The following is a 27,095-nucleotide window of genomic DNA, read 5'->3' on the forward strand; positions in this document are numbered from 1 at the left end:
GACAAGGGCCAGGAATATTGCTCATGAAGTGGGGGAGAAGGCAGCTGGAATAGAAAAGGGATCCCTAAGTTAATGATGGTTGGAGAGATCATTCGGGATGGGAGATGTGTGCTGGAAGTAGATAAAGGAACAAAGGTGATATCCTCTCAGTATCTATATTGCAAACCATAATGCCCCAAAGTTGAGAGAGAGTATGGGGGAAATTGTCTGCCATAGAGGCAGTAGGAGGGTTGGGGTGGGCGGGGAGTTACTGGGCACATTGGTAATGGAAAATGTGCACTGGTGGCGGGATGGGAGTTTGATCATTGTATGACTGAAACTCGAGCATGAAAGCTTTGTAACAATATCTCACAGTGATTCAATTTAAAAAAGTAATAAAACTATGCCATTTAAAAAATTGTTGTCACTGTGGGAACTAGGTGCACTTTTTATTTTGTCTTAATTCTCACAGCAACCTCAGGAGATAGCTAGACTTTTTCCTGTGATTGAAATTAAAGAAGCTCTCTGGGGCCGGAGAGATAGTATAGCGGGTAAGGTGCTTGCCTAGCATGTGACTGGCCTGGGTTTGATTCCTGGAACCCTATATGATTCCCCTGAGCACTGCTTAGTTGGCTCAAAACAAACAAAAGTAAACAAACAAAAAAGCAAAATGAAGTTAAAGGAGCAGTCTCAAGTGGATAATGCTCTGTTTAGGTCTCATATGTTAAGTAGAGGAACCGGAAACAATCTCATAGGTTTGTTTGGAGGTTAAATAAAGCACTTGAGGGACGGGAGAGGTAGGATAGTGGGTAAGGTGCCGTCTAAAAATGGCAACGCTGGGCTTCAAATTTAAAACTTCCAAGTATACTAGCTCTCTACTCTGTCAGAATGTTTCTTATTCAGCAGGGAATATCTCGTGAGATCTTATGTATCAAAACTTTTCTGATTTCCATTTTGTTCAAGGTAGGCTGCTTAATCACACCTAGAGGGCACTCTGCCTAATAGACAGGTTTCTATAATTCAGGGGCCAGTGATCACCTTTAGACTGAGGCTCAAGAATTGAAAATCCATCCCAAGTCCTGTTTGGTTACAGGATGAAGAGGCCACTATTGGAGAGCTGTCTACTACCTTTGGAATGTAGTTTGTGCATAATAAGTTACCTAGTGTTCAGAACGGCTCTATACTATTTCCTGTGGTAAATGATAAGTTATGCTACAATTTGACTCAAACTGTACCTAATTCAAGTACTCTTTTTTTTTTTGGTAATTTTTAATTTGTTTGTTTTTGGGGCACACCTGGCTGTAGTCAGAGTTTTCTCCTGGCTCTGTGTTCAGGGATCACTCATAGCATAACTTAGGAGAGCATTTGAGGTGCCGGGGATTGAACCTGAGGTGGTTGTGTGCAGAGCGAGCACCTTACCCACTATCCTACCTCTCCAGTCCCTCAAGTGCTTTATTTAACCTCCAAACAACGCTATGAGACTGTTTAGGGAATTTCCTCAACATATGAGACCTAAACTCATCTCTGCCTCTGGGTCCCAGAATCTTAATCATAGAATCACTGTAATGCCTTTTGTATCTCACAGGCAAATTTCCCAACTAACTTGACAATACACAGGAGTTTTGCACTTCCTCTCTCAGGTTTGACAGCCAGGGTCTCTTTACTGTGGGAGCCTGACAACAGGTGGGCAGTACTCAGTCCAGAGTTTCTTTTTCTTATTTCCCCAGGTCTGTAACATTGTGGCTGGGCAGCGCTGCATTAAGAAGCTGACAGATAACCAGACATCGACCATGATAAAGGCTACGGCTAGGTCGGCCCCAGACAGACAAGAGGAAATCAGCCGCCTGGTCAGTGGGGCCACAGGAAAATATTAATTGGATGCTTGTTATTGGGGCCTCTGGTAGCGCAGATATTTTTCTGCCCTGGCAGTATCCTTATGAGGACATAAGTCTGGATTTGTTTCCAGGACTCCAAAATACTGTTTTTGCCTCTTGTCCCTTTAGCTTGCTTTACTTCCTATCCCCTCCCCCCGAATTACTTCCCTGGATTATCTATTCCCATTTACCTCATCCCCCCTTTTCCCAATCCTCTTTTTGTTGCCGTCGCTAGCAGCCCCAGTTGTTCTTTGAGGCTTTCTCCTTGGGTGAATTAACAGTATTTTCAGGTTGCTGCTCTTCTGAGATCCCCTTCTTCTGTTTTGCAGATGAAGAACGCCAGCTACAACCTGGATCCCTACATCCAGGAGTTTGGGATCAAAGTGAAAGATGACATGACGGAGGTGACAGGGCGAGTGCTGCCGGCGCCCATCTTGCAGTACGGCGGCCGGGTGAGCAGGGTCAGGGCCAGACAACATATCTGGGGCCTTTGGTGGGAGGTTGGGTTGGATAGCCAGGGGCTTTTGTTCCCCTGCTCACCTGGCTCTATTGAGGCTCACCTGGGCGCCCCCTCTGCCTATCCCCAGAACCGGGCCATTGCTACACCCAATCAGGGAGTCTGGGACATGCGGGGGAAACAGTTCTACAATGGGATTGAGATCAAAGTCTGGGCCATCGCCTGCTTCGCACCCCAAAAGCAGTGTCGAGAAGAGGTGCTCAAGTAAGGAGGGTTGTTTATATGGGTGGAAGGGTGGGAAGGACCCTAGAGCCGTGTACCTTTCCCTCCCACTAAGGGGTCGGGTTTGATTTGTTGTCTCTTCTTTCTGACCCTCTCTCTTTACCTCCCTTTCTGCTCTTCTGCTCTCTAACTTGAGCTGTATCTGCCTGTTTCTCTTCCTGCCATTTGTGGTCAGAAATTTTAATAAATAGAACCTTGTGTTTGGTAGAGATGATGTTTTCAGGGTGTGGATCTTCTAAGAGAGACCTTATTATTATTGTTATTTTATTTGATAGTATTATAAGTTGTAGTGATGACTAATGTTTATGAACTCTTGTACCTAATTTTGTGTTCCTTCATTTCATCTTCATAGTTAGCTGGTGCTATTCCATTTTTAGGAGACTCAGACTCAGAGACAACTTGTATATGGTTTGCATATCAAGTACCAAAGTATCAGAGATGATCAAATTAGGTCTCAGACTTCAAAAGTTTTATTTTCCTATTTGGGAACAAAAAGGAGTTAACTGTTCAACTCTCCTGAATTGTTCTTTCTGTACACAGAATTTTTTTGTTTTTGTTTTGGGTTCACCCTCCTTGATGCTCAGGGCTTACTCCTGGCCATATGCTCATGGATCACTCTTGGTGGCCTTGGGGGACCATATGGTGTACTAAGGATCAAACCCAGGTTGGCTGTGTGCAAGGCAAATGCCTACCCACTGTAATATCACTGTGGCCCCTATTCACAGAACCTTTACTGTCAGGTTCAAGAAATCAGAATTGAATTCTGGTGAATATGAACGGTAAGACTTCTGCTGTATTTGTGGTTGAGGGACTGGGAGTAGATGTCACAGCGCTTTCTCTGAAGAAAGTGATGTAGCTAAATGATTTAAAGGAACGCAGGAGCTAGAGAGGTAGCACAGGGATTAAGGCCTTCCTGCGCTGACCCCTGTTTGATTTCTGGAGCCATGGTGTCCCTGAACACTGCCAGGATGGCCTGGGTAATCCCCAGCACTGTAGGGCTGAGCAGTGCCCACCATAGAAACTTCATGCTGAACCACTAGAGGCCTGCTCCTACCTGCTCTCCTAAGCACCACTTGGGAGACCTCCCTTGGGGCTTGGAGGGACAGGCAAATAGGGGAATCAAGGTCTTGAGTAAAGGAGTAAGTGACCCTGCCCCTTTATTTCCCTTATACTCTTTATTTTTTATTTTATTTTATTTTCCTTTATACTCTTCATTGGGAGATATTTCAGATACTGAAAAATTAGCTCATTTAAAATGTATTTTCTTCATTTTGGCATTCTTTTGAAGTATGACTTTATTCTTTGAATCTTAATTGAGGTTAGTGCACCATGGGTGTAAGAACCAATTGATGGAACTGACCACTTTTGATAACTTTTGAGATAATAAAGAGGTATACCTTAGCAAGTGATAACTACTCCTGAGGGTGCATTCTCTCTTTTTTCATCTTCCTGCACAGATATACAACTACCACCATCACATTTGCAGTTTCTCTTAAATGTCTGTCTGTCTTTCTATCAAAAAAACAATTACATGGCTTACAATAGTCTTTTTTTTTTTTTTTGGTCACACCCACAATGCACAGGGGTTACTCCTGGCTTTGCACTCAGGAATTATTCCTGGTGGTGCTCAGGGGACCATATGGGATGGTGGGAATCAAACCCAGGTCGGTGGCGTGCAAGGTAAATGCCCTACCTGCTATACTGTTGCTCCAGCCCCAGCTTACAATAGTCCTAATGTTTATACTTTTGGTGTGTAAAGTTACTGCACCTCCATCAGCAAGTGCCTAATTAGGTCACTTTTAGTCTGTCCCCTGCTCCCCATTGGTAACCTCAATTCTGAGGTTTGTTTTCTTTATTTTGGGCGAGGTGGCTATACCCGGCGATGCTTGGAAGTTACTCCTGGCTCTGTACTCAGTAATTACTTCTGAGTGGTGCTTGGGGGACCACATAGGATTCAGGGGATTGAACCCGGGTCAGTAGTGTGCAAGGCAAGTGCCATACCTGATGTACTATTTCTTTATGCCTCTGAGGTTTGTTTTCTTTATTCAATCTCTTTTTTTTTGTTTAAATACCACATATGAGTAACATAGTAAGTGAGTTCCTTTTATCCCCTTTATAGGGTTCTTAGGATTTTTAGCTAAGAAGGCCCACTACTAGCCTGGGCCTTCTATTGAAGGGCTAACGCTTGACTTTATGGGAGATGTTCCTAACTTGCTGTCCTGTGTCACCTCATTGGTTGTTCATTGTATTTGTGCCTCTCTTTCATTCCTGCCTGCTTTTCTTGTCCAATACTTATGAAAAACAATCAGTTGTTTTGGATATTTGGGGGAAAAGAAACTGATAAACTTAAAATCTCAATTGGAAGAAGCAAGTTCACCAGACATTTCATTCTGCAGTGATCCCTAGATTACAGGGGATAAGTTGTGTGACTTGTGTGCCAGGGTCTGGGGTACCCAGTTGACTGTGTCATTCTGAGCTAAAGAGAAAAACTTGTAGTTTTGGTGATGGATAAGATTGTCCAGGTAGAGTAAGTGCATTGTGAACAGAAGCTGAAGTTGGAACTCAGAGAAATTGTAACAGAAACTGAGACTGGAACTCAGAGCACTAACTGTATCTTCCCAAATGTATCTGAGGAGATGGGATCCAGAACCCAGGCAAAGGCATATTTCCACTGAGACAGCGAGGGCAGATATATGTCGCTGTGGAGTTGAAGAAATTGATGATTGGGAAGGGATAAGAAATTCCTAGGATCAACTTTCAGGGTTCTTTTTCAAATTTTTTTGGTTTGTTTTCATCTGACCAAAGAGGCCTTGTTCTAGCTATTGCATATTTAGGACAGAACTTCAAGACTCTTCTTATCTTAGATTCTTCTCAGCATCTTGTAACTCACATCTGTAGAGACAGTATCCCAAATGTGATCTGGAAGTTGAGAGAAGATTGGAAATATCCCTTTGAAGTAAAAATCCACTATTAATGTAATTTAGTAGTACATTATTTAGCAGGTGTTTGTTTACAAGGCAGATGAATAGGACAACACTGTTTGTAATCCTTCATACCTTTGGCTTTTATTTACATGAAATAATGATTAGGTTGTCTTGTTTTGTTATATTTATTTCATTTAAAGTAAATATTGGAGATAAATCTGATGTTCTTTTTGTACTCTTTTCGAGTCCCATTTCCTTTTTTTCTCATGCATCCCCTAATGTGAATTATAACTTTTCTAGGCAGTTTATATACTTTCTAATCTATGCATGGTTTTAAAATTTACATAATAGTGTCATACCTTATTTATCTTCCTTATATTTTTGTATGTACGTGGAAAAATGTTCTTCCCATTACATGAAATTTTAAATCTATTGTATTGAGATTTATATGCTATATAGTAATATCCCTTTAGTAAGTGCTTGCATTTTCTCTAGTACATTATTGCTTTTAATCTAAATGTAGGCGTTTCACAAATTAAATTTCCAGCTGCTCATTATATTTACACAGCTTGAGGTTTTTCAATTTTTTACTGCATGTGTATCCTCTCTTCCAACTGTGTTTCTCTTTCCCAGGATAAATCTCTAAAGTCACAGGAAGAAAGCTCCTTTAATTGTTCACTCTCAGATTTCAAAAGACCAGTGAGAGGAGGGAGCTTATTTTCAATGAAAATCTCCTATGCTTGTATCAGTATTAGAACCTTATTTAATATGAGTGAAGAGGCCTTCTTCTTGGGCATCTGTACCAGGTCCCTTCTTTAGCCTCCATCAGCTCTCTGACCCTGAAATGCTTAGCAAAATTTCTTATCTTATTCAGTGATACCGGTACTTTTTTGTACTTGCTGTGATCATTTCTCAGTCGTCTTAGAAGCTCAGTGTCTGTCATTGTTCTAGGTACTTAAGATGGAGGTATTTGATCAGAGGTATTAAAGTAGATTTTATTGCCTTTTGTCATGTCTATATGTGTGCTGCAGGAACTTCACGGACCAGCTTCGGAAGATTTCCAAGGATGCAGGCATGCCTATCCAGGGCCAGCCTTGCTTCTGCAAATACGCACAAGGAGCAGATAGCGTGGAGCCCATGTTCCGGCATCTCAAGAATACCTACTCAGGGTTGCAGCTCATTATCGTCATCCTTCCAGGGAAGACACCAGTGTATGGTACAGTTCTCTGGGGACAGTAATAATGTTAGGTCTCTTCTCAGGGAAGTTCCCTATCAGGTCAGCTAATAGGGTAATATGCCCATCTGTCTCAGAGCCGGGACCCTGACCCTATAAGACACTTGGCTGCAGCCAGAGCTGCCTCTTAATGTCAGTGCTCCACCTTCTGGAAAATAATGTGCCTTTATGAACATCTGTATGAGCTGGAAGTTCCCTTCCAACAATATTTACTGGGATCTTCTGCGTACTGGTATGCCATGGTATGCCCTGCCAGATGCAAAGATGGGTCTGTCCAGAATCTTACTCTTCAGAGTACATCATCTATCAAGACATTATGTAGTAAACCTACAAAATTTGGGTTGTTTCTATTAGTATTCAATTGCCTGGGAATGATTAGGACTTTTTTTTTTTTAAGTTTTTATTAGTGAGACATCATGAGGTACAGTTGTGGACTTGCAAATTTTTGTGCTTGGGTTTCAATTATACAGTGATGATCAGGACTTTTTAAGAAGTTGTCTTTCTCTCTATCTCTTTTCCTCTCTCTTTAGGAATGGTAATATGCCCATCTGTCTCAGAGCCGGGACCCTGACCCTGACCCCGACCCTGACTCTGACCTTGACCCTGACCCTGACTCTTACTGATTTCCCTCTCTCCCTTCATACTTTTTTGTTGGAGGGCACATGGGGATTGTCAGGGCCCATATCCAGGAGTGCTAGGTGATATTCCTGGCTGTATGCTCAGGAATAACCCCTGCTAGTGTTAAGGAGGGACTACCTAGTGCTGAGTATTTGAACCTGGGTTTGCTGCATACAGAGAGAACCTTTATACTGTTTCTACGGCCCTCCTTCTTTTCCTGTTTTTTTTTTTCTTTTTGGGTCACACCTGGCGATGCTCAGGGATTACTCCTGGCTTTGCACTCAGGAAACACTCCTGACAGTGCTCAGGGGACCATATGGGATGCTGAGAATCGAACCCGGGTCAGCCACGTGCAAGGCAAATAGCCTACCTTCTGTGCTATCACTCCAACCCCCCTCCTTCCTGTTTTTAAGAGATTTCTTTTACCTTACTTAAATAATGTATGCTCTTGATCCCTATCCATCCTGCTACCTCTGCAATTTCATACCCTTCAACTGTAAACATCTTTAGAGCATAGCACCTCAATCATGCCATCTCATTTAACTTTTTTGTTTTCCTTAAAAAGAAAAAAAAAGATGTTTAGTAGTGCTGAGAATTGAACCCAGGTCTCATACATGCATGCATGCAGTTTGCCATTGAGCCACATCATTCATCCTTTATCAAATATTTTGAATCTTTACATTTTACTCCCTTGCTAGCCATTCCTTCAATTGTTTCATCTATTTCCCCTCTACTTTGATCTTAAACCTTCTCTATAGTGGGTAACCAGTGGCTTTTCTTTGTTCTCCTTTCCCTTTAACTTCTTGATTTTTTTTTAAATCTCACTTTATTTGAGGGTGCGGTGGTTTGGGGGTCTCGCAGGTGTGCTCAGAGCTTACCCTTGACTTGACCCCCAGGTATTACTCAAGGTAGTGCTGGGGGACCACATGCAGTGCCAGGCATCACACCTGGGTCAGCTGTACTATTCCTCTAGCCCCTCTTAGTTTATTTTTGTCATTACCAGGAACATCTCTTTTCTATATTCTGCACTTTCTTCTTGTCTTTGCATACTAGAAAAATTCTCATTTATTTCAGGTGATCCAGTTATCACCTATCGTCGTGATGTTTTTGACTCAGCTACAAAGTTTCACAGCTCGTTTGACCTTCTTACTATTCTTTACTCCTGTGAGAGTCTATTGATCAACTGCTGTATGTGAAACACTGTGGTTTTCTAATCCGAGGTAATTCTGACCTTGGATATTTAGTGCTAGATCCTGAATACTTCTCATAAGTGAAACAGATGTAGTCACTGCCCTTATTTTGGTATGCCATCTCTTTAATAGCTTGTCATCTTCTCATCAGTAAACTCTTATGTTTTTTTTTTTTAATTGGGGTCTGGAGCCATAGTACAATGGGTTGCATGTAGCCAAACTGGGTTTGATTTTCAGCATTCCATATGGTTCCCTGAGCACTCTAGGAGTGATCCTTGATTGCAGAGTCAGGAGTAATCTCTGAGCACTGCCAGGAGTGGTCCCAAAATAAACAAACAAAAAGTTGGCCCGCACCTGGCTGTACTCAGGGCTCACTCCTGTTTCTGCTTTCAGGGTCGCTCCTGGCAGGGCTTGGAGGACCATATTAGAGTTGGAGATTGAACCTGGGTTGACTGCGTACAAGGCGAGCACCTTTGCCACTGTACTATCTCCCCAGCCCCAACTTTTCTGTTTTTATATTCTTTCTTCTGTATAATCACTTCTGGGTGCCTTCTTTCAGACATTATCAGACTTTGGAGGCAGTTTGTCTTCTCCTGCTTCCTCTCCACTATTTGTTTTTTCTTAGTTTAAGGTCGAGTTCCTATTCACCATCCACACTTTCGTCTTCGTTTTTTTTTTTTTTTTCAGTTGTGGGGACCATAAATGACTATGTTTCAGGGACTATGCAGTGATAGTGATCAAACCCAGAAACTCACATGCAAGGCTTGTGTATTCTGTCACTTGAGCCACATCCTCAACACTCAACCTACTTAACACTTTTTTTTTTGATCACTATTGCTGTGAGGGCCATACCTGTTGAAGCAGGTGCTCAAAGGCCACCAAGGCCATTCTTGGTGTGCTTGGATTCCATGCAATGCCAGGGATCAAATTCAGGCCTGCTAACATTTCTTATTGTGTCTTCATTCATGCCCCCCCCCCAACACACACACACACACACACACACACACACACACACACATACACACACACACACACAGAGTCAGTGGTATTTAGGTCTTTCTCCTGTCTCTGCACTCAGAGACCACTCCTTTCAGGCTTGGGGGGACCATATGGGATGTCAAAGATCAAATCTGTTCAGCCGCAGGCAAAGCAAGTACTCTGCCCACTGTACTAATGCTTTATTCCCTGTTTTTCAACTTTTTCTTATACCAGATATACTATAGAAACATCTTTTGTTTTGAAGTTAAGATAGCACTGAATTTTAATTTTAGCTATGCTGGTATACTGGTTTTAGCAGATTGTCTTGCTTTTCTGAGTTTCATGAGTTGGTTATATTAAAAGCAGTTTCCAACAGTGTGTGGTAAATAGTAGATTCTCTGCTTATTCCTTCTCTGTGTTTTCCAATCTCTAGTTTTTGTTCACATCATTTGCCTTGGCTTAGAATATCTAATGACTCATCTTATCATGCAACTTGTCCTTAAAAATTCTCCATTGTTCAGGTCCTAGTTTGAATGTATTTATTTCTTGAAGCTCCTCTTGTATCCCTTCTGAAGGATCAACTTGTCTCTGTATTTCTGCAGAAATTATTTTCAGGAGACAGTCAAGTACTGCCTTATTATTTTGAACATGGAATATAATTCTCTGAAACCTTTCCTCCACACATCTATGCCTATGGGTAGAGCCTTGAACTGAGAGTTGATACTCAGTAATTCCTTTCAGAGGGAAGTAGGTTTTCCAGTCAGTGGTCCTTAAACTTAAACAGATTGATGACCTTGGATGTAAAATAAGGATCTGTTTTAGGAACACTGTCTTGAATGATTTTATATTTTTGGTTCCTTCAATTAAAGGACGAATCCAATGTTTTGGCTTCAAAACATTGCAAAAGAATCAGTGCTGGAGCACATGCTTTTCATGTAGCAGGTCAGGTTCCATCCATCAGACCATATGGTCCCCAAGGCACAGCGAGAAGTGAGCCCCCAAACATCCAACTGGAAGTAGCCTGTATTACCAGGCTGGGCTGGAGCGATAGCACAGTGGTAGGGTGTTCGCCTTACAAGCGGCCGACCCGAGTTCGATTCCTCCGCCCCTCTCAGAGAGCCCGGCAAGCTACCGAGAGTATTCGATATGCCAAACACAGTAACAACAAAGTCTCCAATGGAGACGTTACTGGGCCCGCTCGAGCAAATCGACGATCAATGGGAGGGCCTTTACCTTTACCTTTACCTCGAGCCCCCCCCAAAAAAACAAAAACAATATCAAAAGTAATAAAAGAGGATCAGGGCTAGAATGATAGTATAATGGTTATGGTGCTTTTCTTGCATGTGGCCAATCAAGATTTTTATCTCTGGCACCCTGTGTGGTCCCCTGAGCCCTGATCCCTGAGCTCAGATCTAGGAGTAACCCTGAGCTCTACCACGCGTGGCCCCTGTGACACGCCCTCAAAAAAGAGGATCAGCCAGCTTTTTCTAAAGAACTTTCACCCTGGAAGGCTAAGGTAATGAAATTTTCTTTGATGGTCAAAAGCAAAGTCCATTTGCCATTGTAGTTCCTCTGAAAGTGTAGACAGTCAAATTTACCTAATTTTTTGGTTTGTTTTGGACCTGTATCTGGTGTGCTTGGGTTATTCCTGGTTCTGTGCTCAGGAATTACTCCTGGTAGGGCTCTGGGGACGATATGATGTCGGGAATCTAACCTTGGTCAGCTGCATGCAAAGCAAGTACCCTACCCACTCTAGTATCTCTTCAGCCCTAGAATTTTAGTTAGTATATCATATCTTATCCTATCTTTTGTATATTTAGCTAATTATCCACAAATGATACTGTTGTCTTTTTTTAAAGTATACTTGTACTTTTTTTTAAATTGCAATATAATATACTTACAGAAATCTTAGATATTTGGTTCACTTGATTTTTCTCAAAGTGAGACTGCAGTATAATCAGAACTCAATTTTGGTAGCAGAACGGTACCACAACCAAGTTACTATAATTTCTCATCAATAATAACCATTTATTTTGACCTCTAAAGCTTGAACGGCCTTGTCCTGAAAAATCTTGTATTTGTTCTATCTATATAGGTATGTAATATACATTTTTTGGTGGGGTGTGGAGTTTGGACCATACCCAGCGATATACTCAGAGGTTACTCCTGGCTCTGCACACAGAAATTACCACTGGTGATGCCTGGGGTACCATATGGGATGCTGGAGATCGAACCCAGGCTGGTAATGTGCACGGCAAGTGCCCTACCTATCTCTCCAGCTCCTGCTTTTCACTTTTTAGTATTGTCTTGTGTTAAACAGAAATTTAAGTTTTTATGTACTCTGGCTTATTAATATTTTTCTGTATGAATTGTATTTTGTGTCATTTAAAAAATTCCAAGGTCATAACTAGACTAACATGTTTTCTTTTAAATTATTTAACTTTTTCATTTAGAACTAAATGAATTCTCAGAAACCCTGTTTTCATTGTGTTCTGAGAGTGCAGGTACAGAAACGACATTAGTAAATGTATCCAGGATAAAAGCGGAAAATAACTTGGCTCTGAGATTTTTCCCTCTTGAGTTTTCGTTCTGTTTTCGGGCCCATACTCAGCAATGCTCAGGGCTAACTTCTGGCTCTGCACTCAGGAATCACTTGTGAGCAGGACTTGGGGTGCCAGGGATAGAGCCTATGTCAGCTGCACGCAAGGCAAGTGTCCTACCCACTTTCCCTTAGCTTTTTTCTTTTAACGTGTTCAAGTCTTTCCCATTGAAAACATAAAATGCTTTATTAGTCTTATATCTCTTAGTATTTTTATCTCACCAAGGCAGTTTTTGCCTCTATAGATTAATTTTTCCCCTCATTATTCCTAAATCCGAAGGATATTTTCTGGTTCTCAACCAGATATCTCAGGAGCCTTTGACCACTTCTGCTTCTTGAAATAAATCTCTTTCCTTACTAATGTTGTAACAGTGTCATGATCTTTCTTTTAGTTCTTAATTTTTCTCAATAGACGCATCCTGTAAATTTTGGGAGTTGCTTAAAATTCATGTCTCGGTTTTCTTTTTTCACTGTGTTCTCCTTGGTGATCTCAACAAGATAATGCTTTCCATTAGGTACCTAAATATCTCACAGATTTGCTTATTGATTAGACTTCCCTTGAGCTTCCAGTGAACTACTCTCTGATGCTTAGTTGATGTCTTCGCTCGGTAATCAAAAAATAAGCTCAAAATAATTGAAAAGAATGTATGATCTATCCTGTTACTAAAGATAGAAATCCAGGAGTTATTCATAAAACTTTTTTTTTTTGCTTACTTACATATATAATCTCCGAGTCTTTTAAATATCTATTACTTTTTTTTTCATCTTAACAATTGTCTTGTAATATAAGCAACCACCATTTATTTCCTAGGTAAGTCTGATGCCACATTCTCTCACATAAGTGTTCTTTACTCTTCTTTTTTCTATACCCTTCAGTTTCTCAAAAAACAGTTGCTATCTCTTATTTGTGCATTTTGCATATTGTTCCCTCTGCCTGAAATGCCCTCTGCCAAACTCTCCCTTTGTTCTAGATTCTTTTCTACATTAAATTTATGTTCAATCATTACTTAACTCAATTCTTGCTTGGCTATGTAATTATCCCCTATTAAATGTTCTCAAATTTCCATGAAGTTTTTGGTGGTAGCATGTATCATTATTGGAATTTTCGTGATTTTTAAAACTTGTTACTGTAAGAATGACTTTTAGCAAATAATTATTAGTGACAAATTAGTAGTTGATATAAGAGTAAGGACCCTGGGTTTCTACTCATCATTGTTTTCCCCTAGAACCTCATTCTTGACAGTCTATAGGCATTCATTATACATATCTGTTGAATTCACTGATTAGTTGTCTCCCTGCTCACAGCTGAGGTGAAACGTGTTGGAGATACGCTCTTGGGAATGGCTACGCAGTGTGTACAAGTGAAGAATGTGGTCAAGACCTCACCTCAGACTCTGTCCAATCTCTGCCTCAAGATCAATGTCAAACTTGGTGGCATTAACAACATCCTAGTCCCACACCAGCGGTATGAGTTCTGTTACCTACTTACTATTTAAGGCAAGGTACAATGGTGGGGGCCAGAGAGATCGCTTAAAGGTGCTGAGCATATGCTTTGTAGGAAGAGACTGGGATTTGATCCCTGGCCCCTCATGGTGCCCTGAGCACTGCCGAGTGATCCTCAAGCCCAGAGCTGGAGCTAACCCCTAAGCACTGCTAGGTATGGCTCAAAAACCAAAGGAAAAGATATAATTTGGGGGATTGATTAAAAGATAGACCATAGCCAGGCAAAGTGAATCAGACACTGAGGAAGAGGCTCAGAGTGGGTCCTAAATGGTACTATGAATAGAAGATCTAACCCATCACCATTTATTTTCTCTTCCTTGTTCAGCTCTGCCGTCTTTCAACAGCCGGTGATATTCCTGGGAGCAGATGTTACACACCCGCCAGCAGGAGATGGGAAAAAACCTTCTATCACAGCAGTGAGTGGTATTTCCATCTTATTTTCTGCAGGGTGTGGCAGAGGAGATTTGGGCCTCAACTGCAGGGTGCTTAGTTGCCTCTTCTGGTGGTGCTCAGGGAATCATGCCTTGCCAAGGGTTGAACCCAGGCATCCAGCCTGCAAAACATGTGCTCAGCCCTTTGAGCTATATGTTTTCATCCCAATACTTTGTCTTCTTTGTGAGGTTCTTCTTTTTTTTAATCTCTGAACTCCTAAAACCACACAATTTTGTTTCTTCACTCAGTTCTCTTAACCCTTCATGATATCTCCTTTCACTGATCAATACCCACTAACTGTTCCCTTGGATCTTCATAAATCTAACTCTGTGGTGTCTTTTATCTTTCCCTTGGGGAGAGGCGTTTGGGTCACATCCAGCAGTGATCAGAGCTTACTCATGGCTCTGAGTTTAGGGATCACTCCTGGCAGGATCAGAGGATCATATCCATATGTAGTATCAGGGATCCACCCTGGGTCAGCTGCATGCAAGAAAAATGCCCTACCTATTGTACTGTGTCTCTGGCCCCTATGGTGTCTTTTAAAACTATTTGTCTGGAGGGACTGGAGCGATAGCATAATGGGTAGGGTGTTTGTCTTGCACGTGGCCAACCGGGATTCAGTTCCCAGCATCCCATGTGGTCGCCTGAGCACCGCCAGGAGTGATTCCTGAGTGCGGAGCCAGGAGTAACCCCTGTGCGGCGCCAGGTGTGACATTAAAAGCAAAAATAAATAGATAAATAAAATAAAACTATTTTTCTGGAGGGATAAGAGTTTAGACTCTGGGGCCCGGGTAATAGTACAGTAGCTAAGTGCATTTGCTATTTATGCAGCAGCCCCGGATTGGATCCCTGAGCACCACCAGGTGGAGCCCAAAAACAAAACAGAAAAAAAAAAAAAAAGAATTTACACTGTGCCCAGAGACTTGGCCAAGTCTCCATTATTCTTGCTTATTTGAGTTTCTTTCTCTCCAACCCACTTTTAGGGTATGGGAATGGCAATATCTTTTCCTTAAAAAGTTATTAACTTATTACTAGTACCACCCTTTTATCCTCTCCATCCCCACTCCTTATCAACCTAGTATATTAGATGTCTCTCTAATCCCTTTCCTGACTTTTTGCTTTCTTTGTCCAAGAGACTTCCTTCTCACTTCTTTTTCCACAATCTTTACCCTTTTTTTTTTTTTCCCAGACTGGTTTCGGCTTGTAAATTCAGAGAAACCTAATATTGTGTTTATCTCTTGTTTTCCTTGGGCTTTGGTCACTATTCCCTTTGAAAATGACTCATCACCCTTCACTACAATTGCTGGATAGATTAGCATTTATATTGGAAAAAAGACACAACCTTGTGAGTGTATGAGGTCACTCTTTGCGTGACATAGAAGTTCTAAACCTTTGCATATTCCTCTGCAAAGAGTAGGGAAATCAAATTTCTCAAATACCTATGTCATCCAGGCCTTATGCAAAGTGCATTATATATACACCACAGCACTACAAGCACATGGTATTCTTTTTTTTTCCTTCTTCTCCTTCTTTTTTTGGGGGGGTCCCACCCGGCGATGCCCAGGGGTTACTCCTGGCTTTGCACTCAGGAATCACTCCTGGTGGTGCTCGGGGGACCATATGGGATGCTGGGAATCGAACCTAGGTTGGCCGTGTGCAAGGCAAACGCCTTACCCTCTATGCTATTGCTCTAGCCCCACACATGATTTTCTTATCTTCATTTGAGTGGAGGAAGAAGGTCAGATGAATATGGTAGTATAATGGTTGAATCTAATGTTCACTGAATTGAAAAGCCCTTCTCGTTCTTTTGAAATTTTCTTGCTCCTTTGCCTTTCCCCAAATCCACATCCTGGCAGTGGAAAAGTGGAGATTGTGGGGACTGATTCTGACTCTTTGATTGTTAGGTGGTAGGCAGTATGGATGCTCACCCCAGCCGTTACTGTGCTACCGTGCGGGTTCAGCGACCACGGCAGGAGATCATTGAGGACTTATCCTACATGGTTCGTGAGTTGCTAATCCAGTTCTACAAGTCCACTCGCTTCAAGCCTACCCGCATCATCTTCTACCGAGATGGGGTTCCTGAAGGCCAGCTTCCCCAGGTAGGGCCCACAGAAGGTGGAGAACGCCTTCATTTTGAGGACAGAGGGTCTAATGACAGCAGAGTATTGCTGTGTGCCTTACTTATGAGGTGCTATTTCAGTGAGTTTTGTTAAATGGAGAATTGGGAATAGTATCACAACTGAGAGGCAGTCTTTTCACCGCTTATTTACTAGTTGGTTCACACTGAAGTCAGACATACTCTCCCCCCTAAATCTCCCCCACCCACCCCCGCCCCACTTGACATTACCAGGGATAGAGCCACCCTGAACTTCGTGAAGGTGAGGGTAGCGGCTCTGCATTTGTGCTACATCCCCAATCCTGAAGATTAACTAGTGATTCTCAAACTTTTAGCACACCTCATGATCACCTGAAGAGCTTAGTAAAACATTTTGCAAGGCTGGGTGTATGGCTGAATTGGTAGAATACATACAAGCGGTCGGTCGAGTACATCTCAGTACTGTGTGGGCCCCACCTGTCCTATAGCCCCCAAATAGTAGAAATTCTTTTAAGAGCTTGTGCTTTGGGAGCCTGGGAGAGTACAAAGTCCAGGAGTGGGCCTTGAACGCAGCCAGGCAGGGTCTATAAAAAGCTAAAATAAATTTCTAATTTGGTAAGTCTAGGATGAGATCTTGTAATATGCATTTCTGACAAGTTCCTGGGTAATTCTGGAGACCACAGTTTGAGAATGAGTACTCTTTTTTTTTTCTTTTTGGGTCACACCTGGCGATGCACAGGGGTTACTCCTGGCTCTGCACTCAGGAGTCACCCTTGGCGGTGCTCAGGGAACCATATGGGATGCTGGGAATCGAACCCGGGTCGGCCATGTGGAAGGCAAACACCCTACCCACTGTGCTATCTCTCTAGCCCCGAGAATGAGTACTCTTGACCTTTCTAAATAATGCTCCTCCTAGTCTTTCTCCTTTTCATCTTTACAGTCTGTTACTGAGATGAGTATCATGAACTCATCTCCTTGACTATTATTTAATAGTAATATGACTATCATTAGATACCTCTTTTGTGCTACTAACTGTACTAAGAGCTTTAGATATATTGTATTAATGCCACAGTAGCCTTGTAAAACAATTGCTTGACAGATAAAGAAATTGAGGCTTGGAAAAATGGTGTATGTTCTTTTTCATTGTTAACCTAATAATGGGAAAGGGGGATTTAGATAAATTGGTTTTGGGGTGGGGAGCATCAAAGAGCTCGGTGGGCTTGAGCACATTCTTTGCATGCAAGAGGCCCTGCATCCTATATGGTATTCTGAGCACAGCCAGGAGTAACCCCCAACTCTGGAGTTTGGAATTGTTTCTGGACACCTGGATATGACCCCAAAGCAACAACAACAAATCAGAAACAAAACAAAATAGATAAATTGGTCTGATTCCAAAGTCCACATTCTTACCCATTATGCTCAGTTTCCTCTAAGTCATCCGGTGTTTCCTCAAATACTGGATAAATTTATCTTGTCACTTCTCTGTTCAGAAATGTCTAATAGCTTCCTATAACTGCAAGTCAAAATCCAAATGGCTTAGTAAAGCAATTTGCAGTTACTAAGCCACTACTAGGTTTTCTATGTTTTTACTTGTTTTAGTCTTCCCAACAACTTTTTTTGTTGTTTGGTCTTATTAATAATGTTGGTAGATGTGGATAAGATGAGTCTTTAAAAAGGGCATAAATAGGAGCTGGAAAGATAGTAAAACAGGTAGGGGACTCGACCTTACATATGGCTGACCTGGGCTTAATCCCTAGCACCATATATGATCCCCCAAGCTCTGCCAAGAGTGATCTCTGAGCACAGAGCCCGGAGTAAGCCCTACAGAATCCCAAAAACCAAAGAAAGAAAAAAGGGTTAAATACTTGCTCAATAAAACTAGATAATGATTTAGTTTAGACCTAATTTTAATTAATTCCAAATTTTATCTTTCTACCATATACTTATGTTGCTGTACCTCTGACACCCAAAACTACAAAGCAGCTATTACTGAAGAATATTAACCTGTGTCTTCTTCTTTATTCCATTTCCTTTGTGGGTTTTCTTTATTTCTTTTGAGCGGGGAGGGGTTTGGGTTGTTGTTTTAGGCCATACTTGGTGTTACCCAGGTGTGAGCACTCCTGGCTGAGTGCTCAGTGGTTACTCTTATCAGTGCTCTGGGGACCATGCAGACCTGGGCATCTAACCTTGGTCTCATATACAAATCATGCATACTAGTCCATTGATCTCTTTCCAGTTTAGTCCATTCTCTTATAATCCTGCCTCTCTATTAGACTAAAGTTATCTGCTTCCTGAATACTTACTCCTGAATTATGTTCTGTCATTCCCCAGAGTTCTCAATTCTGTCTGTTCTATAGGAGAATAACTGTTATCTTCCTGATTCTAAAATCAACCTTTTGTTTGTTGGTTTTTGTGTTGGGGCCAATGTCTGGCAGTGTTCAGAGCTTACTTCTGACTCTGTGCTCAGGAGTCATTCCTGGCAGTGCTCAGGGGACCCATATACAGTGCTGGAAATTAAACCAGAGTCAGCCACATGCAAAGCAAGCACTTAATTTCTGTACTAACTCTCCAGCTCAAGAAATTGACCTTGGAGCTGAAGAGATAGCACAGCGGGTAGGGCATTTGCCTTGCATGCGCCCAACCTGGGTTTGATTCCCAGCATCCCATATGGTCCCCTGAGCACCGCCAGGGGTGACTCCTGAGTGCAGAGCCAGGAGTAACCCATGTGCGTCACTGGGTGTGACCCAAAAAGCAAAAAAAAGAAAAGAAATTGACCTTATTTTGGGTATTGTGATTTTAGTGACTTTCTTGGTGAACATTCTGTATATTTGTTTGTGTTTGGTTTTAGGACAACACTCAGTGGTTGTTGAGGGGCTACTTTCAGCCCTATCCCCAGCCTCAATGCTGGGGATCAAACCTAGGCCTCATGTGCAAAGCATAAACATAATCTTTTGAGCTGTTTCCCTGGCCTGTTACATACTATGTCTTAATATTACATCATTTTATGCATATAGAGAGCCAAAAGTTTGTAGGAACATATCAAGTTCCACAAGACAGACAGAATTTATTCCTAATTATTGGAGATTAGCTAATGAAGGGAGGTGAGCAAAACTTAAAATGCCTTATTATAAGTAACAACAACCCTATAGCTCAGAAAGATGTGTGAATTCAAAAGAAGTTGTTTGTGTATCTCTCTCTACATCTTACACCTAGATTCTCCACTATGAGCTGTTGGCCATTCGTGACGCCTGCATCAAACTGGAGAAGGACTACCAGCCTGGGATCACGTATATTGTAGTGCAGAAACGCCACCATACCCGTCTTTTTTGTGCTGACAAGAATGAGCGTGTAAGTGAGGAATTGAAGAGTCTACCAATATCCTCATCCTATCTCCCTTATCTTTTTGTAGAAGCTACCCTTCTACAAACCCAGAGGTAAAATCTGTGGATTTAGTCCTTGGCCAATTCACCCTCCCTGGCCCCTTTCTTCCCCCAGCTCTTTGTGGTTCTTCCTCTGCCATCTCCTTTCCTTAGTTCTCCCCACCTTCCCTTTTAAATCCTCTCCTTCCTCCAGCTCCTTGGCCTATAGACCCCACAATATAGACCAGTTCCCAGAGAAAGGGAACTGCCATTTATTGAACTTCTCCTTTGTGCCAGACATTTTACAAGGCATCTTCCTCACAGCAGCCCTGTGAGGTAGGTACTATTATTATCTTCAATTTAACCTAGAAAGGGTAAATGACTTGCTAAGATCACGTGACTAATAAACAGTGAAACTGGCTGGCACTTAAACATGGGTTTGTGTGACTTTAGAAGTCTTTTGTTTCAATACCAAGTATTGACGTTCTCAGGTACCCTCTGAGAACATTAACCTTTACTTTACTCATGATTCTGGTGGTTAGAGTAGAATTGAGTTGGGATCCTAGTTTGGGATAAGGCAGGTCTTGGGATCGTGGTTGTCTTTGTCTCTATACAGATTGGGAAGAGTGGTAACATCCCCGCTGGGACCACTGTGGACACCAACATCACCCATCCTTTTGAGTTTGACTTCTATCTCTGCAGCCATGCAGGCATCCAGGTAGTTGGGCTATGTCCTAGGCCTTCCAGTGGGTCAAAGATGAATTGATTATTGCTACTGCCTTTAGAAAATTCCAGTTATCAGAGTAGCATATAAATCATGGTTCTCATTAAGTGTATAGTATGCTTGAGCAGAAGTGTGCCTTGAACATCTTAGGTAGGTATCCTAAGAAACACCTAAGAAATGTGTTATTTGACATAGGTGATTTTGTATCTGCCTCTTGGTGGCTAGGTCTTCCATTCTAGCAATGATTTTTATTTATTCATTTGTTTGTTTTTGGCAGCAGGGTGTAGGGGGTGCATATGCAGCAGTGCTCTTGAGAATCACTTCTAGTGGTGCTCAGGGGAGCATGTACATGCAGTGCTGGGGATTGAATTTGGGGCCCCAGTAAGCAAACCATGATTTCCAATTGTTTGAGCTATCTCCCCAGCCCTTTTGTGTTTTGTATCATTGTTGTTTTGTGGTGCTCGGGATTGAACCCAGGGCCTTACACATATGAGGCTAATGCTTTAGTGCTCAGCCATCTCTCAGCACCCTGAGCTATGCTCTTAATAGTGATCCTGTTTCCTATTAATGGCCATCCCTACTGCCCAACCTGGGGCCCCTCACTTTCCTGTCTTCCCAGGGCACCAGCCGACCATCCCATTACTATGTTCTTTGGGATGACAACCGTTTCACAGCGGATGAGCTCCAAATCTTGACATACCAGTTGTGCCACACTTATGTACGATGCACACGCTCCGTTTCTATCCCAGCACCTGCCTACTATGCCCGTCTGGTGGCTTTCCGGGCACGCTACCACCTGGTGGACAAGGAGCATGACAGGTGAGTCCTGGGATAAGAATGGTTCCCTTTTTTGCTTTAGAGCTGTGGGTCGATGCAAATGATTAGCTCTTTGGGCTCTTCTGCCCCTATCTGGGTTGGGGTTTAAATTGGTTTGGGAATTCACACCGTAGGGTGTGCAAATAGGGGAAGGGTTTAGCTCAGTTCATCAGGAAGGACTTCTTTTTTCTTTTCAGTGGAGAGGGGAGCCACATATCGGGGCAGAGCAATGGGCGGGACCCCCAGGCCCTGGCCAAAGCCGTGCAGGTTCATCAGGATACTCTGCGCACCATGTACTTCGCTTGAAGGCAGAACGCTGTTACCTCACTGGATAGAAGAAAGCTTTTCAAGCCCCAAGAGCTGTGCCGCCCAAATCCAGAGAAAGCAGGGAGGAGGAAGGAGGTGGGGTTAAGGGGAGTGCAGAAGGCCTTGTTTCCTTCTGAGAGGGGTCTAAAGGATGGGGAACAGGGCCTGTAAGCCAGACCACCAGCCAGAAATCTCTGTTATCCACCTCATGCCCCATGTCCCTCACCCCATCTTGTCACATCTGGCCTTGACCCCACTGGACCAAGAGGGGCAGCACTGGTGCCCACCACACACACAGGTGTCTCATGTGACTCACAGTGCTAAAGACTCATGCCTGCCTGACAGCTTGGACAGCTTGGTAAGGTTGACTCTGCAGCCCTGTGGACAAAAGCTGGTAGGTTTGAGTTTGAGACTTTAGATGGGAACGTGAGGGATCTGACGCAGTGGATGGGAGGAGGGAAGGATTTTTTTTAGGAGCCTTAAAAGGTCTAGATTTGTTTTAGAAGAAAAACGAAACCGGACCCAGATCAATATTTTAGGATAATAGATGTTTTAATGGGTTGAGAATCCAGTTTATAGGAAGATTTTTAAAGATAATGGTTTGGGTTGCTCCTCCCCCAGCTGCCACATCCCCAGCCTTTAATTCCTTCTCTACCTTTTCTATCCTTCCTTACACCTCCTCCCTGACAGACATCCAGCCCCTAGTAAGACTTAAGGCACTATGGCACTTAGCTCTGAAGTGACACGACCCTGTCTTCCTTCCGCCTGCTGGTGGGCAATCAGTGCCTTCCCTGTAATGGTAATGCTGCAGAACTGCGACCTTTTGTACCTTTCTTTTGTGGGGAGCGGGTGGGGGGGCTGGGAGAGGAGGTAGATAGGGAATAAATACCCCTAACGGAGTAGGCCTCCAGCCAGAGTGCCAGTTATTTTACATTCGAAGGATTTGATTTTCACATTCATCGAGTTTTAAGAAGATCACAACCTCAAGATGGGTAAAATCTGTTGACATTTGCACTTTCAGACATGTCCCGTCTCAGAGCTGCTGAGATGACTGGCCACCGGCCTTTCCATGTCCTTCCTTCTCCTCCGCCTCCCCAGTTCTGGAGTTCCTTTCCTAGCTTTTCTCACTCTTATCTTTCCCCTGATGGTCAAGTCTCTTATGTTTCCATTTCTTAACTGGGATATCTTTTAACAAAACTCCTTAAGTCTAAAAGAAAAAGAGCAAAAGCTAAATGTTATTTTTATACAATAGCTTGAGTCTATTGCCAAAATCTGGAAATCCCTCCTCTATGAGTTTACAACTGAGAAACATTGAGCCATCAGAAGGAATTATGTACTTGACTTGTTCTCTGGCCTGGATAAGCAGAGGGTGTTTATCTCCTCCAGGTGGGGCTCAGTCTCCATCCTTCTTCTGTGCAGATTATACCTTTTTCTTGCTACGGATTCCCTCCTCTGCACTGCCCTGCACTCTTTTGTACAAGTGCATCTTCCCTTCCTCTGGATTGTCCTGACACTTTGGCTCACCCCAAATTTTAGCATGTCCTGTGGACAGGCTGAGGGATTTTGCTGCTCCCTACTGCTTCTGTTTACACAAATGAATTTTTCATGGTTTCCCACTAGGGCATGTGAGTGGGTGGCATGGGCTTTTTTTTTTTTAAATTGGTTTCCCTAGATAGCAATGGGGCGTGGCTGTCTTGTGAAACTGGAAAAGTAGGGGGCTCAAGTGTGGTGCCTGCTGGCCTTGAGGCAAGGCCCCCTCTTTCCTTAACTGTTTATTTTTACCTACCCCAGTGCTTGGGATAAAAAGTTGTAACTTCACAGTAGAAATTCCTTTTTTTGAGGAGCCTGGGCTTTGATTTACCTCAATCTGGTGATGAAGCCATGACACTTTAGACCCAGATGAGGCGTGGAGGCCAGCTGGAGGAAGACTCATTTGAATCTTGGCCTGTGCAGTTCAGTCTACCATTTCCCCTCTTCAGCAACATTTGTACAGACCCAGATTTGCTATGCAAAACAGTCTATCCCAGGTTTCTGTTCTGGTTAGCTACTTTGTTCAGAGACTTCACAATACGTAGCACAAACATTGGTCATGGAGATGGCATCAGGACTGTTTAGTAACTAACTACTCCTTCTTTCCTGCTGGCTACAGCATAGGGTGCCCCATGGGCAGAGCCCAGCTGAAGAACAGAATGGAAGGTTCAGGGAGGAGGCGACTCACTGGAGAGCCTACATTTCTTACACAAGTGCCTAAAGAGAGTGATGCCAACACTCCATCTACCCTGTCCATCGCCTTCATATGTCTACTGCATGTTCAGTCACACTGTAGGGAGGGGAGCTTTCTTGGGACAATGAGCTCTGTATGTTCTTTTGGGGTGCATTTTGGGGCTGGGATCAGGGCACTATTCCTGGAGGGTTCAGTCATTCACCAGCATTTGCAAATGTCCATAGGGAGCTGGTGGTAGCCACTTCCTCTCAGCAACATGTTTGTGTTCTTTCCTTTTTTTCTCTTTGCCTCACTCTCTTCATTTGGGTTTTGAGCTGGAACTTGAAACGCATTTTTAAGCCCTTTGGCATTGCACACTTGCCATTCAAGAAATAAAGGAAGAGAAGCAGCTTGGGCAAGGAAATGACTGCTCTGATACTTTTAATCTTTGAGACTTGAAAAATATTCTTGAGTTTGAGGATTATTCTTGTTTGAAAGTGTTGTGTACAGATTAAGAAGTGGTATGGGCAAAAGTTTTGGTTTTCTTGGGTTTGGTTTAAATGGTGTCTCTTATTTAACTATGAAGAAGTTCTGGAGGGACCCAAGCCTGATCTTCCTAGACAATTTTCTTGCTCCCTTGATTCCACTTTTTTTGCCTGCCTTTTTCTTTTCTCTCTTTTCCTGGCTTTCTTTGTCACTTTTAAATTTACTCAGCTTGCTTGCTGGCCTGCAAGCCTATCTGTCTGCCTATGTGATGATGAATTCTCTGCATGGCTACAATGATCCCACTGTTAGCTTGTTAGCTGGTAAGGTTAGGCTCACCTCCTTGGCTGCCTAGAATAGGTTCTTCAAGAATCTATTCTCCAAGCCTAGTGATAACTTCTTTGGCCTGCCCTCAAGGTAATGTACCTAGCTGACAAGGTATCAGAAGGGTTTCTGGCAGTTTCCACACCTGTCCTTTCCTTCACATTGGGTTCTCGTTGCTTTTTCTAGATCTGGTTCTAGTTGTCAATGGGGCCTGCCTTTTATGAGGGTGTCAAAATTAATGGTTATCCAGGGTTAGAGGGCTAGGGAATGGGAGAATAAGACAGTGGTGGGAAGAATTTGGATGAAAGATGAAAAAAGGGAACACTGCTTATTGATCATATCTCAAGTCCAGCCTGCGTCATTGGAGATGAGGTGCACACTGCTGGCCTCTGGGGCTGGATAACTTGGGCTCTTGCTGGGAACTTAGGCTTAGAAAAATGGTGCAAAAGAAGGCATCTCAAAATATGAGACCTCCCCAAAAGTTCCTGATTCCCACCTATTAGATAGATCCCCTGTGGTCTGCTCTTGGCCAAACAACAATGTTCTTAGTTTTCTTTTTGTACAAAATTCCATAAATGAGGCTAGCACTCAAGATTGGCAGCCAAGGAGACACATTAACTTCTTAGCTGGCCCGTGGGCTATTACTAAGTCTAAGACAGTGTTTAAGATGTGTCATCATGTGTCACAAACAAGGATGGGAGCTTCTTCCTCTTCAGGGTGGATAGTCATTTCAAACTAGCCAAAATCTAGTTGTGGAAAGTATGTTGGGAAGCTCTTGTTATTTATATGTACAGCACCTAGGTCAGCCCAGGATAGTGACTGGGATGTCTTCCTTATAGTCTGATCATGGCAGGGATATGCAGGCACTCTTCCTATTGTTCTTCTAAGCAGACTGGGGTAAAGGGATTCTCTGGTTTTTCTCTTGCCTCCATTTACTAGGTCTTGCCTTCTCCCTGGGCAGGGAGAGAGGCCAGGTTGGTGCTCTCCTTTTATTCAGTTCTTACGGATTTAAGACTCTGGCTACTGTTTTGGAGCCAAGAATGTGAGGGAGGGAATAGGCTCAAAACAAAATAAAACCAGAATAATGTAGGGAACACAGATTTTTCTTCTTTAAAAAAGAAAAGAGGAAACCCTCCAAGAATTGTGCAACTAAAGACAATGTGTCAAATGCACTAAGTCCCCTGGTGTAGTAGCAATAAGGAAAATGAAATGACATTCCTGTGCACACAGTCCAACCTGATTTGTGTGTGATGTTGCACTTAGCAGCCATTTGGTGGGCATGTGTAACTACTCTGGGTTTCACTTTAGTTTCTGAACTTTTTTAATCCCTCCAGCATGGATGGGGACATGTCCCTGGAGTCCCACAGCTGTACACTTGTTTGCATTTGTTTCCCTTTGAGACTTGTGTTTGTGTCCTGCTTTGAGCTGTACCTTGTCCGGTCTATTGTAAAATTATTCCAGCAAAAGTAATGTACAGTTCCTTCTGAAGCAAGCATCAGCAGCAGCACAATTCTGTGTTTTATAAAGACAACAGTGGCTTCTATTTCTAAAGTGCGGTCTCTTTCTCTTTTTTTTTCCTATTAGCAAAGCAGAACTGGGTGTTAATTACATTTCTGATAGATTTTTAAGTTTGAATCATAGATTGTTAGAAGAATAGAACCATTACATCCAAAGGAAGGAAGTAAATTATAGAGTATTGAAATTGCAGATCTATGCAAACATACATCATGGTACTTCCACTTACTCTAAATTCAACAAACATGCAAAACGCTTTGTCCAGCAGTATTGTGGGGTAGAAGGTAGCCACAATGCAAAAGTGAGGAAAATAGTGACACTCTCCTTAAGGAGGTTAAATTTGTTAGGAGATATGAGTAGTCAAGTGATCTGCTGATACAGGAGAGAGATGATAGACTGTAACATGCGTAGTTAAGGAGAGCAGATTTGAGAGACAAAGGAGAATTAATGGGATTTAGGGAAGAGATAGAGGTGAATGTCCAGGTTCTGTTTGAGCAAGTGAATATATAGGTATGTTACTCTAGTCAAGATTGAGGGATAGAGGAGGTATTATAGAGGTGGTGGTGAATTTTGTGAAGAAAGACAGTTTAGTCTTATGTAGACTGAGTACTTAAGTTCCCATAGGGCAACAAGGTTAAGGTTGCCAGTAAACATTTACTTTTTGGTGCTCAGGGAATATTGTAAAACAGCAATTACAGCTATGGATTTGTATTCATAGAGATGGTAGTTAAAGCCATAGGAATTTTTTTAAAAATGGCTTAGAAAAAGAGTAGAGTAAGAGAAACATAGTTTATAGCTATAGGAATCAATTTAAGAAAAAGGAGAAGTACAATATAAGATGACTATCAGATCATTAGTAGACACCGTATACATTTTTGGCTGATTTAATGAGTTGGAACAGGAGTAGAATAGAATCCAAGATGGAACATCATAAACTATAGAAAGGAGAGGATTTTTATTCTACTCAGTTTATCATATTTTACCCCATCTTCTCTGGATCTTAAAATTTTATCGTCATTCTCATTTCTTGAGAACGAACCCCGAACCCCGGAAAAACCTAATTTAAATAAGACTAAGACTATGGCTTCCAAGTTACTCACCCCACCACCAGGACCTGCTTCTTCCTGTTTTCCAGAGATACTTGTAAGAGAACAAAATAAACAGACTTAATTTTGTTTATTTTTTTTAATTCTTTTTTAA

General features: G+C 42.4%; 1 protein-coding gene across 2 annotated transcripts in view; it reads left to right on the forward strand.

The window, feature by feature from the left end:
- The window catches only part of AGO1 (argonaute RISC component 1), a 43,817-nt gene extending 17,886 nt beyond the window's left edge, over nt 1-25,931 (forward strand). For both annotated transcript variants that reach the window (XM_056122750.1, XM_056122751.1), the window contains 11 exons: nt 1,707-1,826; nt 2,183-2,305; nt 2,441-2,574; nt 6,548-6,732; nt 13,441-13,600; nt 13,964-14,054; nt 15,975-16,169; nt 19,379-19,513; nt 20,141-20,242; nt 20,868-21,067; nt 21,262-25,931. In XM_056122750.1, coding sequence (XP_055978725.1) covers nt 1,707-1,826; nt 2,183-2,305; nt 2,441-2,574; nt 6,548-6,732; nt 13,441-13,600; nt 13,964-14,054; nt 15,975-16,169; nt 19,379-19,513; nt 20,141-20,242; nt 20,868-21,067; nt 21,262-21,370 — 1,554 coding nt within the window. In that variant the 3' untranslated portion in view covers nt 21,371-25,931. The remainder of the gene's footprint in view (nt 1-1,706; nt 1,827-2,182; nt 2,306-2,440; nt 2,575-6,547; nt 6,733-13,440; nt 13,601-13,963; nt 14,055-15,974; nt 16,170-19,378; nt 19,514-20,140; nt 20,243-20,867; nt 21,068-21,261) is intronic.
- The last annotated feature ends 1,164 nt before the right edge of the window (nt 25,932-27,095 follow it).

Source organism: Sorex fumeus, unplaced genomic scaffold (assembly GCF_029834395.1).
Source record: "Sorex fumeus unplaced genomic scaffold, SorFum_2.1 ptg000047l, whole genome shotgun sequence".
In the NCBI taxonomy this organism is placed as follows: domain Eukaryota; kingdom Metazoa; phylum Chordata; class Mammalia; order Eulipotyphla; family Soricidae; genus Sorex; species Sorex fumeus.